Genomic DNA, 14,917 nt, shown 5'->3' with positions numbered 1-14,917 from the left:
CCTGGTGACAGGCTTTCGTGCCTGTATTAAGGTATCAATAACTGACTCGGAGAAGCCACGCTTTGATAAAATCAAGCATTCAATCTCCAGGCAGTCAGCCTCAGAGAAATTAGATTTGGATGGTTGAAAGGACCCTGAAGTAGAAGGTCCTGTCTCAGATGCAGAGACCATGGTGGAAAGGATGACATGTCCACTAGATCTGCATACCAGGTCCTGCGTGGCCACGCAGGTGCTATCAGAATCACTGATGCTCTCTCCTGCTTGATCTTGGCAATCAGTCGAGGGAGCAGAGGAAACACATAAGCCAGGTTGAAAGACCAGGGCGCTGCTAGAGTATCTATCAGTGTCGCCTTGGGATCCCTGGACCTGGATCCGTAACACGGAAGCTTGGCGTTCTGGCGAGACGCCATGAGATCCAGTTCTGGTTTGCCCCAACGGAGAATCAGTTGTGCAAATACCTCCGGATGGAGTTCCCACTCTCCCGGATGAAAAGTCTGACGACTTAGAAAATCCGCCTCCCAGTGCTCTACACCTGGGATATGGATAGCTGATAGGTGGCAAGAGTGAATCTCTGCCCAGTGAATTATTTTTGAAACTTCTAACATCTCTAGGGAACTTCTTGTTCCCCCTCGATGGTTGATGTAAGCTACAGTCGTGATGTTGACCGACTGAAATCTGATGCACCTCAGAGTTGCTAACTGAGGCCAAACCTGAAGAGCCTTGAATATCGCTCTTAGTTCCAGAATATTTATTGGAAGGAGAGACTCCTCCTGAGTCCACGATCCCTGAGCCTTCAGGGAGTTCCAGACTGCACCCCAACCTAGAAGGCTGGCATTTGTTGTTACAATAGTCCAATCTGGCCTGCGAAGGTCATACCTTTGGACAGATGGACCCGAGATAGCCACCAGGGAAGAGGATCCCTGGTCTCTTGGTCCAGATTCAGTTGAGGGGCCAAATCTGTGTAATCCCCGCTCCACTGACTGAGCCTGCATAGTTGCAGCGGTCTGAGATGTAAGCGTGCAAACAGCACTATGTCCATTGCCGCTACCATTAAGCCGATTACTTCCATACACTGAGCCACCAAAGGGCGCGGAATGGAATGAAGAACCCGACAGGAATTTAGAAGCTTTGATAACCTGGACTCCGTCAAGGTAAATTTTCATTTCTACAGAATCTATCAGAGTCCCTAGAAAGGAAACTCTTGTGAGTGGGGATAGAGAACACTTTTCCTCGTTCACTTTCCACCCATGCGACCTCAGAAATGCCAGTACTACGTCCGTATGAGACTTGGCAATTTGGAAGTTTTACGTCTGTATCAGGATGTCGTCTAAATAAGGGGCTACTGCTATGCCCCGCAGCCTTAGGACCGCCAAAAGCGACCCTAGAACCTTTGTAAAGATTCTTGGGTCTGTAGCTAATCCAAAGGGAAGAGCTACAACTGATAATGCCTGTCTTGAAAGGCAAACCTGAGAAAACGATGATGATCTTTGTGTATCGGAAAGTGAAGATAAGCATCCTTTAGATCCACTGTAGTCATATATTGACCCTCCTGGATCAGTGGTAGGATGGTACGAATAGTTTCCATCTTGAACGACGGAACTTTGAGGAATTTGTTTAAGATCTTTAGATCCAAAATCGGTCTGAAGGTTCCCTCTTTTTTGGGAACCACAAACAGATTTGAGTAAAAACCCTGTTCCTGTTCCTCCTTTGGAACTGGATGGATCACTCCCATAACTAGGAGGTCTCGTACACAGTGTAAGAATGCCTCACTCTTTATCTGGTTTGCAGATAATTGTGAAAGGTGAAATCTCCCTTTTGGGGGGGAAGCTTTGAAGTCCAGAAGATATCCCTGGGATATAATTTCCAACACCCAGGGATCCTGAACATCTCTTGCCCACGCCTGGGCGAAGAGTGAAAGTCTGCCCCCTACTAGATCCGTTACTGGATAGGGGGTCATTCCTTCATGCTGTCTTAGATGCAGCAGCAGGCTTTTTGACCTGCATACCTTTTTTCCAGGTCTGGTTTGGTCTCCAGACCGTCTTGGATTGAGCAAAAGTTCCCTCTTGTTTATTATTAGAGGAAGTTGATGCCGCACCTGCCTTGAAGTTTCGAAAGGCACGAAAATTAGACTGTTTGGCCCTAGATTTGGACCTGTCCTGAGGAAGGGCACAACCATTTCCTCCCGTGATATCAGCAATAATCTCTTTCAAACCAGGCCCGAATAGGGTCTGCCCCTTGAAGGGAATGTTAAGTAGCTTAGATTTTAAAGTCACGTCAGCTGACCATGATTTAAGCCATATCGCTCTGCGCGCCTGTATAGCAAAACCAGAATTCTTAGCCGTTAGTTTATTCAAATGAACAATGGCATCAGAAATAAAATAATTGGCTAGCTTAAGTGCTCTAAGTTTGCCAAGTATGTCATCCAATGGAGTCTCTACCTGTAAAGCCTTTTCCAGAGACTCAAACCAGTACGCCGCAGCAGCAGTGACAGGGGCAATGCATGCAATGGGCTGTAGGATAAAACCTTGTTGAATAAATATTTTCTTAAGGTAACCTTCTAATTTTTTATCCATTGGCTCTAAAAAAGCACAACTGTCCTCGACAGGGATAGTAGTACGCTTTGCTAGAGTAGAAACTGCTCCCTCCACCTTAGGGACTGTCTGCCATAAGTCCCGTGTGGTGGAGTCTATTGGAAAAACAGAATTTATGTTTACCTGATAAATTACTTTCTCCAACGGTGTGTCCGGTCCACGGCGTCATCCTTACTTGTGGGATATTCTCCTCCCCAACAGGAAATGGCAAAGAGCCCAGCAAAGCTGGTCACATGATCCCTCCTAGGCTCCGCCTTCCCCAGTCATTCGACCGACGTAAAGGAGGAATATTTGCATAGGAGAAATCATATGATACCGTGGTGACTGTAGTTAAAGAAAATAAATTATCAGACCTGATTAAAAAACCAGGGCGGGCCGTGGACCCGACACACCGTTGGAGAAAGTAATTTATCAGGTAAACATAAATTCTGTTTTCTCCAACATAGGTGTGTCCGGTCCACGGCGTCATCCTTACTTGTGGGAACCAATACCAAAGCTTTAGGACACGGATGAAGGGAGGGAGCAAATCAGGTCACCTAGATGGAAGGCACCACGGCTTGCAAAACCTTTCTCCCAAAAATAGCCTCAGAAGAAGCAAAAGTATCAAATTTGTAAAAATTTAGTAAAAGTGTGCAGTGAAGACCAAGTCGCTGCCTTACATATCTGATCAACAGAAGTCTCGTTCTTGAAGGCCCATGTGGAAGCCACAGCCCTAGTGGAATGAGCTGTGATTCTTTCAGGAGGCTGCCGTCCGGCAGTCTCGTAAGCCAATCTGATGATGCTTTTAATCCAAAAAGAGAGAGAGGTAGAGCGAAAATGAGACTCTGCCTATGATTAGGGAAAGCCCCTAGAGAATAAGGTGTCCAATACAGTGCCTGCCGGTTATTTTACATAATTCCCAAGATTAAAATAATTCCTCAAGGCTATGAAGTATAAAATATGCTTATATATAACTCGTTTTAGCCCAGAAAATGTCTACAGTCTTAAAAGCCCTTGTGAAGCCCTTTTTTTCTTTATGTAATAAAAATGGCTTACCGGATCCCATAGGGAAAATGACAGCTTCCAGCATTACATCGTCTTGTTAGAAATGTGTCATACCTCAAGCAGCAAAAGTCTGCTCACTGTTTCCCCCAACTGAAGTTAATTCCTCTCAACAGTCCTGTGTGGAAACAGCCATCGATTTTAGTAACGGTTGCTAAAATCATTTTCCTCTTACAAACAGAAATCTTCATCTCTTTTCTGTTTCAGAGTAAATAGTACATACCAGCACTATTTTAAAATATCAACGGAATGTAAGGGTTCAAACGGAACCCCCTGAAGAACTGAAAGAACTAAATTGAGACTCCAAGGAGGAGTCAAAGGTTTGTAAACAGGCTTGTTGATTGAATAATAAAAACTACAGTTAAACACCAAAAAACTCTAAGCCATCTCCGTGGAGATGTTGCCTGTACAACGGCAAAGAGAATGACTGGGGAAGGCGGAGCCTAGGAGGGATCATGTGACCAGCTTTGCTGGGCTCTTTGCCATTTCATGTTGGGGAGGAGAATATCCCACAAGTAAGGATGACGCCGTGGACCGGACACACCTATGTTGGAGAAACATTTTTCTAAAAATAGGAGGGGAAGAGAACGGCACACCTGGTCTATCCCATTCCTTATTAATAATTTCTGTAAACCTTTTAGGTATTGGAAAAACATCAGTACACACCGGCACTGCAAAGCATTTATCCAGTCTACAAAATTTCTCTGGCACTGCAATGGTATCACAGTTATTCAGAGCAGCTAAAACCACGCGGAGGTGTTCAAGCTTAAATTTAAATGTAGAAATATTAGAATCAGGTATCTTTCCTGAGTCATTAACATCACCCACTGACTGAAGCTCTCCTTCCTCAGCTTCTGCATATTGTGAGGCAGTATAAGACATGGTTCTTAAAGCGTCAGTATGCTCTGCATTTGGTCTCACCCCAGAGCTATCTCGCTAACCTCTAAGTTCAGGTAGTCTGGCTAATACCGCTGACAGTGTATTATCCATGACTGCCGCAATGTCTTGCAAAGTAAACGCTATGGGCGCCCTAGATGTACTTGGCGCCATTTGAGCGTGAGTTCCTTGGGCGGGAGTCAAAGGGTCTGACACGTGGGGAGAGTTAGTCGGCATAACTTTCCCCTCGTCAGATTCCTCTGGTGATAATTTTTTTAAAAACAGAATATGATCTTTATTGCATAAAATGAAATCAGTACATTTGGTACACATTCTAAGAGGGGGTTCCACCATGGCTTTTAAACATAATAAACAAGGAGTTTCTTCTATGTCAGACATGTTTATACAGACTAGCAATGAGACTAGCAAGCTTGGAAAACACTTTAAATCAAGTTAACAAGCAAATATAAAAAATGGTACTGTGCCTTTAAGAGAAACAAATTTTGTCAGAATTTGAAAAACAGTGAAAAAATGCAGTAAATCAAACAAAATTTTTACAGTGTGTATAATAGGCTAACAGAGCATTGCACCCACTTGCAAATGGATGATTAACCCCTTAGTTCAAAAAAACGGATCAAAAAAAAGAAATAGACGTTTTTTTGTTTGTTTGTTTTTTTTTTTTTTTTTTTTTTTTTTTAACAGTCACAACCAACTGCCACAGCAAGCTGTGTTCCTACCTTCTCCAATAAACGACTTTGGAAAGCCTTTGAGCCCTTTAGAGATGTCCTATAGCATACAGGGGACTCCTGAGGGAAGCTGGATGTCACAGTTTGTAATTTTAACTGCACCAACTGTAACTTTTATACTATAACAGTGGAAAGCCTCAGTAAAACTGTTTCTAGTCAAAATTTAAGCCAGCCATGTGGAAAAAACTAGGCCCCAATAAAGTTTTATCACCAATGCATATATAAAAACGATTAAACATGCCAGCAAACGTTTATATTGCAATATCATAAGGGTATTACCCCTGGGAGTAAGCATGATACCAGTCGTTATTAAATCACTGTATTCAGGCTTAACTTACATTAATCCGGTATCAGCAGCATTTTCTAGTGTTTTCCATCTCTAGAAAAAATTATAACTGCACATACCTGATAGCAGAATAAACTGCACGCCATTCTCTCGCTGAAGTTACCTCATCTGTGTAATCCCCTCAGACATATGTGAGAATAACAATGGATCTTAGTTACAACCTGCTAAGATCATAGAAACCTCAGGCAGATTCTTCTTCTATTTACTGCCTGAGATAAAATAGCACAACTCCGGTACTATTTAAAAAACAAACTTTTGATTGAAGAAAATAAACTAACTATATTTAACCACTCTCTCCTACAACATCCTAGCTTGTTGAGAGTTGCAAGAGAATGACTGGCTATGACAGTTAGGGGAGGAGCTATATTACAGCTCTGCTGTGGGTGTCCTCTTGCAACTTCCTGTTGGGAATGAGAATATCCCACAAGTAATGGATGATCCGTGGACTGGATACACTTAACAAGAGAAATTATGCCTACAGGAGTTTTATACTTTGGAGGGAGAACCTCCAATCCTATTCTCAGATCTGAACTGTAAGAAAAGGGTATATAAACCAACACTATGCATGTATAGAGTGTACTAGAAAATATCTCTAAGCACTAAAGTGGCAGGAGGCATGGTAAGACCCTTGCAGTTGAAAAAACCTAGTCTAAAATGATCTTCATATAAAGTAAGCTTACACAAAAGAAAAAAAAATATGAAGAAGAGAAAACGAAACTGACGGGAAGTGACAACTGCTTTATGCCTGAACGAATGAACAGTAGAAGCCTATGAAGATGGCACATAAGACATCACTAAAGAAACAAAAAAACATAATTTATGCTTACCTGATAAATTCCTTTCTTCTGTTGTGTGATCAGTCCACGGGTCATCATTACTTCTGGGATATAACTCCTCCCCAACAGGAAATGCAAGAGGATTCACCCAGCAGAGCTGCATATAGCTCCTCCCCTCTACGTCAGTCCCAGTCATTCGACCAAGAATCAACGAGAAAGGAGTAACCAAGGGTGAAGTGGTGACTGGAGTATAATTTAAAAGATATTTACCTGCCTTAAAAACAGGGCGGGCCGTGGACTGATCACACAACAGAAGAAAGGAATTTATCAGGTAAGCATAAATTATGTTTTCTTCTGTTATGTGTGATCAGTCCACGGGTCATCATTACTTCTGGGATACCAATACCAAAGCAAAAGTACACGGATGACGGGAGGGATAGGCAGGCTCATTATACAGAAGGAACCACTGCCTGAAGAACCTTTCTCCCAAAAATAGCCTCCGAAGAAGCAAAAGTGTCAAATTTGTAAAATTTGGAAAAAGTATGAAGCGAAGACCAAGTTGCAGCCTTGCAAATCTGTTCAACAGAGGCCTCATTCTTAAAGGCCCAAGTGGAAGCCACAGCTCTAGTGGAGTGAGCTGTAATTCTTTCAGGAGGCTGCTGTCCAGCAGTCTCATAGGCTAAACGTATTATACTACGAAGCCAAAAAGAGAGAGAGGTAGCAGAAGCTTTTTGACCTCTCCTCTGTCCAGAATAAACGACAAACAGGGAAGAAGTTTGGCGAAAATCTTTAGTTGCCTGCAAGTAGAACTTGAGGGCACGAACTACATCCAGATTGTGTAGAAGACGTTCCTTCTTTGAAGAAGGATTTGGACACAAGGATGGAACAACAATCTCTTGATTGATATTCCTGTTAGTGACTACCTTAGGTAAGAACCCAGGTTTAGTACGCAGAACTACCTTGTCTGAGTGAAAAATCAGATAAGGAGAATCACAATGTAAGGCTGATAACTCAGAGACTCTTCGAGCCGAGGAAATAGCCATTAAAAACAGAACTTTCCAAGATAACAATTTTATATCAATGGAATGAAGGGGTTCAAACGGAACACCCTGTAAAACGTTAAAAACTAAGTTTAAACTCCATGGCGGAGCAACAGCTTTAAACACAGGCTTGATCCTAGCTAAAGCCTGACAAAAGGCCTGGACGTCTGGATTTTCTGACAGACGCCTGTGTAACAAGATGGACAGAGCTGAAATCTGTCCCTTCAATGAACTAGCTGATAAACCCTTTTCTAAACCTTCTTGTAGAAAGGACAATATCCTAGGGATCCTAACCTTACTCCAGGAGTAACGTTTGGATTCGCTCCAGTATAGGTATTTACGCCATACTTTATGGTAAATCTTTCTGGTAACAGGCTTCCTAGCCTGTATCAAGGTATCAATAACCGACTCAGAAAAACCACGTTTTGATAAAATCAAGCGTTCAATTTCCAAGCAGTCAGCTTCAGAGAAGTTAGATTTTGATGTTTGAATGGACCCTGTATCAGAAGGTCCTGTCTTAGAGGTAGAGACCAAGGCGGACAGGATGACATGTCCACTAGATCTGCATACCAAGTCCTGCGTGGCCATGCAGGCGCTATTAGAATCACTGATGCTCTCTCCTGTTTGATTTTGGCAATCAATCGAGGAAGCAGCGGGAAGGGTGGAAACACATAAGCCATCCCGAAGTTCCAAGGTGCTGTCAAAGCATCTATCAGAACCGCTCCCGGATCCCTGGATCTGGACCCGTAGTGAGGAAGTTTGGCGTTCTGGCGAGACGCCATGAGATCTATCTCTGGTTTGCCCCAACGTCGAAGTATTTGGGCAAAGATCTCCGGATGAAGTTCCCACTCCCCCGGATGAAAAGTCTGGCGACTCAAGAAATCCGCCTCCCAGTTCTCCACTCCCGGGATATGGATTGCTGACAGGTGGCAAGAGTGAGACTCTGCCCAGCGAATTATCTTTGATACTTCCATCATTGCTAGGGAGCTTCTTGTCCCTCCCTGATGGTTGATGTAAGCTACAGTCGTGATGTTGTCCGACTGAAACCTGATGAACCCTCGAGTTGTTAATTGGGGCCAAGCCAAAAGGGCATTGAGAACTGCTCTCAATTCCAGAATGTTTATTGGAAGGAGACTCTCCTCCTGATTCCATAGTCCCTGAGCCTTCAGAGAATTCCAGACAGCGCCCCAACCTAGTAGGCTGGCGTCTGTTGTTACAATTGTCCAGTCTGGCCTGCTGAATGGCATCCCCCTGGACAGGTGTGGCCGATAAAGCCACCATAGAAGAGAATTTCTGGTCTCTTGATTCAGATTCAGAGTAGGGGACAAATCTGAGTAATCCCCATTCCACTGACTTAGCATGCACAATTGCAGCGGTCTGAGGTGTAGGCGTGCAAAAGGTACTATGTCCATTGCCGCTACCATTAAGCCGATCACCTCCATGCATTGAGCTACTGACGGGTGTTGAATGGAATGAAGGACACGGCATGCATTTTGAAGCTTTGTTAACCTGTCTTCTGTCAGGTAAATCTTCATTTCTACAGAATCTATAAGAGTCCCCAAGAATGGAACTCTTGTGAGAGGAAAAAGAGAACTCTTCTTTTCGTTCACTTTCCATCCATGCGACCTTAGAAATGCCAGAACTAACTCTGTATGAGACTTGGCAGTTTGAAAGCTTGAAGCTTGTATTAGAATGTCGTCTAGGTACGGAGCTACCGAAATCCCTCGCGGTCTTAGTACCGCCAGAAGGGCACCCAGAACCTTTGTGAAGATTCTTGGAGCCGTAGCCAATCCGAATGGAAGAGCTACAAACTGGTAGTGCCTGTCTAGGAAGGCAAACCGTAGATACCGGTGATGATCTTTGTGAATCGGTATGTGAAGGTAAGCATCTTTTAAATCCACTGTGGTCATGTACTGACCCTTTTGGATCATGGGTAAGATTGTCCGAATAGTTTCCATTTTGAACGATGGAACTCTTAGGAATTTGTTTAGAATCTTTAAATCTAAGATTGGCCTGAAAGTTCCCTCTTTTTTGGGAACCACAAACAGGTTTGAGTAGAACCCTTGTCCTTGTTCCGACCGTGGAACCGGATGGATCACTCCCATTAATAACAGATCTTGTACACAGCGTAGAAACGCTTCTTTCTTTATCTGGTTTGTTGACAACCTTGACAGATGAAATCTCCCTCTTGGGGGAGATAATTTGAAGTCTAGAAGGTATCCCTGAGATATGATCTCTAGCGCCCAGGGATCCTGAACATCTCTTGCCCAGGCCTGGGCGAAGAGAGAAAGTCTGCCCCCCACTAGATCCGGTCCCGGATCGGGGGCTCTCGGTTCATGCTGTCTTTGGGGCAGCAGCAGGTTTCCTGGTCTGTTTGCCCTTGTTCCAGGACTGGTTAGGCTTCCAGCCTTGCCTGTAACGAGCAACAGCTCCCTCCTGTTTTGGTGCAGTGGAGGTTGATGCTGCTCCCGTTTTGAAATTCCGAAAGGGACGAAAATTAGACTGTCTAGCCTTAGCTTTGGCTTTGTCTTGAGGTAGGGCGTGGCCCTTACCTCCTGTAATGTCAGCGATAATTTCTTTCAAACCGGGCCCAAATAAAGACTGCCCCTTGAAAGGTATATTAAGTAATTTGGACTTAGAAGTAACATCAGCTGACCAGGATTTTAGCCACAGCGCCCTACGTGCCTGGATGGCGAATCCTGAGTTCTTAGCCGTAAGTTTGGTTAAATGTACTACGGCCTCCGAAATGAATGAATTAGCTAGTTTAAGGACTCTAAGCCTGTCCGTAATGTCGTCTAGCGTAGATGAACTAAGGTTCTCTTCCAGAGAATCAATCCAAAATGCTGCCGCAGCCGTAATCGGCGCGATACATGCAAGGGGTTGCAATATAAAACCTTGTTGAACAAACATTTTCTTAAGGTAACCCTCTAATTTTTTATCCATTGGATCTGAAAAAGCACAGCTATCCTCCACCGGGATAGTGGTACGCTTAGCTAAAGTAGAAACTGCTCCCTCCACCTTAGGGACCGTTTGCCATAAGTCCCGAGTGGTGGCGTCTATTGGAAACATCTTTCTAAATATTGGAGGGGGTGAGAACGGCACACCGGGTCTATCCCACTCCTTAGTAACAATTTCAGTTAGTCTCTTAGGTATAGGAAAAACGTCAGTACTCGCCGGTACCGCAAAGTATTTATCCAACCTACACAGTTTCTCTGGTATTGCAACGGTGTTACAATCATTGAGAGCTGCTAAAACCTCCCCTAGTAATACACGGAGGTTCTCCAATTTAAATTTAAAATTTGAAATATCTGAATCCAATCTGTTTGGATCAGAACCGTCACCCACAGAATGAAGCTCTCCGTCCTCATGCTCTGCAAGCTGTGACGCAGTATCAGACATGGCCCTAGTATTGTCAGCGCACTCTGTTCTCACCCCAGAGTGATCACGCTTGCCTCTTAGTTCTGGTAATTTAGACAAAACTTCAGTCATAACAGTAGCCATATCTTGTAATGTTATCTGTAATGGCCGCCCAGATGTACAAGGCGCCATGATATCACGCACCTCCCGGGCGGGAGATGCAGGTACTGCCGCGTGAGGCGAGTTAGTCGGCATAACTCTCCCCTCGCTGTTTGGTGAAATTTGTTCAAATTGTACAGATTGACTTTTATTTAAAGTAGCATCAATACAGTTAGTACATAAATTTCTATTGGGCTCCACCTTGGCATTGGAACAAATGACACAGATATCTTCCTCTGAGTCAGACATGTTTAACACACTAGCAATAAACTTGCAACTTGGTTATAATCTTTTTTAGCAAAAACGTACTGTGCCTCAGAGAGGTACTAAACGATTAAATGACAGTTGAAATAATGAACTGAAAAAACAGTTATAGCATCAAACCTTAAAACAACACAACTTTTAGCAAAGGTTTGTTCCCATAGTAAAATAACAATAATTAAATTTGACATAAAAATTACAGAGCAACGTTTTTATTCACAGTCAATAAAAAATTCTCACAGCTCTGCTGAGAGAATCTACTTCCCTCTAAAGAAGTCTGGAGACCCCTGAGATCTGTCGGAGATGAACCGGATCATGCAGGAAATATAAGAGTAACTGACTGGAAATTTTTGATGCGTAGCAAAGAGCGCCAAAAACGGCCCCTCCCTCACACACAGCAGTGAAGAGAAACGAAACTGTCACAATTAGAACTAAACAACTGCCAAGTGGAAAATAATGCCCAAATATTTATTCACTCAGTACCTCAGAAATGTAAACGATTCTACATTCCAGCAAAAACGTTTAACATGATAAATACTTATTAAAAGGATTAGTGACTTTTAACAGAGTAGTTCCGGTGAAATACCATCCCCAGAATACTGAAGTGTATACATACATGTCATTATAACGGTATGGCAGGATTTTCTCATCAATTCCATTCAGAAAATAAAAACTGCTACATACCTCAATGCAGATTCATCTGCCCGCTGTCCCCTGATCTGAAGCTTTTACCTCCCTCAGATGGCCGAGAACAGCAATATGATCTTAACTACTCCGGTTAAAATCATAGTAAAAAACTCTGGTAGATTCTTCCTCAAACTCTGCCAGAGAAGTAATAACACGCTCCGGTGCTATTGTAAAATAACAAACTTTTGATTGAAGTCATAAAAACTAAGTATAATCACCATAGTCCTCTCACACATCCTATCTAGTCGTTGGGTGCAAGAGAATGACTGGGACTGACGTAGAGGGGAGGAGCTATATGCAGCTCTGCTGGGTGAATCCTCTTGCATTTCCTGTTGGGGAGGAGTTATATCCCAGAAGTAATGATGACCCGTGGACTGATCACACATAACAGAAGAAAATAATTATATTCTCCATATAGGAGCAGCAGTTGGTAAAAACTTACAGAGAAATAGAGTTAAATTATATTTATTGGCATCCAAATATAGAAGCAGACCAAAATCCTTCACTCAGTCTTCTATTATAGAACATACTAGATGTATATCTAGTGATGTATATATGAATGGAGCTAGAACTCAGACAAGACACAGAGTATATTAAGGGATAAAAACAGCGCCAAACTAAGAGAATAAATCTGTATGGAGTTCCCTTAGAAACATATTAGCCTGTTTTTTTAAGTACACTTTTTTCTTGTAGGCTTCACTTTCCATCTGAGTGAGTAGAGGCCTTCAAAGCACAACCACAGTTTATTAGGGGCCACTAATGTCAGCAGCATACTAACTAGAAACCCAAATGCTTGTAGACAACCCTGACAAAAGAAAGTGTTGTTTGACTCTTGCAAAAGCCATAGAAGGAGTGATAACAGTCAGAGTACAACATTAAACATAGTTGGAATTAGACCTGGAGCTGAAAGCAAGCGGACACAAAGGAACACTGAAAACATCTGAGAAGTTTTTCAATTGATATGAAGTACCCAATCATGGAATATATACCATCACAAGATTTGTTGTTTAAAAAAGCAGAGAAACACATGCATAAGCTAAAATATATATTTTGTGAACTATTCTGTTTTGTTTACATGAAATATGCTTTCATATGGGGTGTGCTTGCTACTGGTGCTCTTCTCAAACTTTAAGAAATTAAGTTATAAATGTGAAATTAAATTCTTACCATAGCCAAGCAATAAATGTTTTATACTGTAGTTCCTGAGGATCATCTTTTCCATATTTCAGCTGCATCTCAAGCTCTGCTTGTCTTCCCTGTGAATCCAAATGCATGAAAAATAAGTGAATCTCTACATAATTTATATCTGAGATCAGAAATGAAAATTGGACTAATACATTTACCATAAGCCTCAATATATCTTCATATATATGAATACAGCATTTTGGCCCATGTAGAAATACCCAAAGTATCTGTTTTTGGACTCAATTGACAAGATTGGAATCTACCCCAGAAAATCTAATCTTGATTAAACCACCATGTCTTTACAAACACACGCATACCTGTAAAACAGCATGGTATGTCCTGGACATAAAACTAAGCCAGGACTGTGGGAGCAGGATAGAGCGATGCCATTCAGATGACTGGATGTTAACCTGCAAAAAAGATATGCAAATATATTCATTATATTTATAAACAGCTTTTATAGACATCTCAGATTTATTTAAATCATAAGTTATTATACCATATTCTATGTTAAATGTAATTAATAATATTGCAGTTTATGAATTAAAGAGAAGAATAGTATGGCTAATATATAGAGGTAGTATAAACTGTGTAAAGCACTTCCCTTGATAGAGATCGCTGCCAGCCCAGGTCCTCCTCAACCGTATACAGGATAATAGATGCAGATATGGCGGCGCTGTATCTCTGGGGATGGAGCTGAATATCCCTTCTTGCTTCTCCGGCCAAATAAAACTTCTTAAACCTCCAAATGAAAGTAGCCCAGAATAGTGCAGTAACGTCACACAACGGGGTACGCCAAATGGAAGATACTCACAAGATTTCAAGTGAAGGTCAGCTTTTATTACCGGAATCACCCGCAAGACATCAATGGGATACAACTTCATAAAAGTTTATTTAAAACAATTTTAAAAGACCTACGCGTTTCAGCAAATAAAATTGCCTTTTTTAAGAGCAAATCAATAGTGTGCAAAATTAGCTGTGACTTCCTAGCATTCTAACACGTTTTATAGTGTCTTTAACCCTGCCTACCTACCCCTGAACACGCCCATTGCACAGGTGTTCTGGGGTGGTTTACATCAAAGTCAATCTATCCTTTTGTTAGGATGGGAGTCAAAGCTTTTAAAATTCTGTTTTAATAAACTTTTATGAAGTTGTATCCCATTGATGTCTTGCTGGTGATTCCGGTATTAAAATCTGACCTTCACTTGAAATCTTGTGAGTATCTTCTATTTGGCGTACCCCTTTGTGTGACGTTACTGCACTATTCTGGGCTACTTTCTTTTGGAGCTTAAAGAAGTTTGATTTGGCCGGAGAAGTAAGGAGGGATATCCAGCTCCATCCCCGCCATATCTGCATCTATTATGAATTAAAGAGACAGTGCATGCATAGTTAAAACATGTTTAATTTAATTCATTAAATATAAAACAACACTCAAATACAATAAAAATTATACTTGCACTAAAAAAGCATAAGGGATGATGTCTCCCAACAGTTGCCTGTCTGGCCAAACAATGTGTTTCAGAGCCACCCCCTTCTGTAGGACAGCTGCTAGTAGTTACATGTAAATATAGTTTTTTTTATAATTATCTTCTGGTTTTATACATATATTAGTTTAGTCACTCTTTTTCTTAAACTATAAAATAATGCACTATTTGCAACATTCACAGCTAGAGAGAAGTTAAATAGAATTTCCATCATCCTTTAAAATATAACAATATCCATATCATCCTTCAAAACAAAATACCAAAATCATTCTGTCATTTAATGACCCACTCTTACATGCCCTGTTAAAGAAACGGCCTTGTCAATATAAGTTATGCGAGTATGAGTCATACATTTGACACTGGTATGC

The 14,917-nt window shown here is 41.9% G+C and overlaps 1 protein-coding gene across 1 annotated transcript in view; it reads right to left on the bottom strand.

The window, feature by feature from the left end:
• Positions 1-14,917, bottom strand: part of FOCAD (focadhesin) — a 1,237,844-nt gene that overhangs the window by 361,339 nt on the left and 861,588 nt on the right. Inside the window, 2 exon segments of the mRNA XM_053702659.1 lie at positions 13,048-13,136; positions 13,383-13,475. Of these exon segments, the coding sequence (XP_053558634.1) occupies positions 13,048-13,136; positions 13,383-13,475 (182 nt within the window).

Source organism: Bombina bombina, chromosome 2 (genome assembly GCF_027579735.1).
Source record: "Bombina bombina isolate aBomBom1 chromosome 2, aBomBom1.pri, whole genome shotgun sequence".
NCBI classification, from domain to species: Eukaryota; Metazoa; Chordata; class Amphibia; order Anura; family Bombinatoridae; genus Bombina; species Bombina bombina.
The sequence above is the reverse complement of the archived record's forward strand: the minus strand, read 5'-3'. Positions and strand labels throughout refer to the sequence as shown.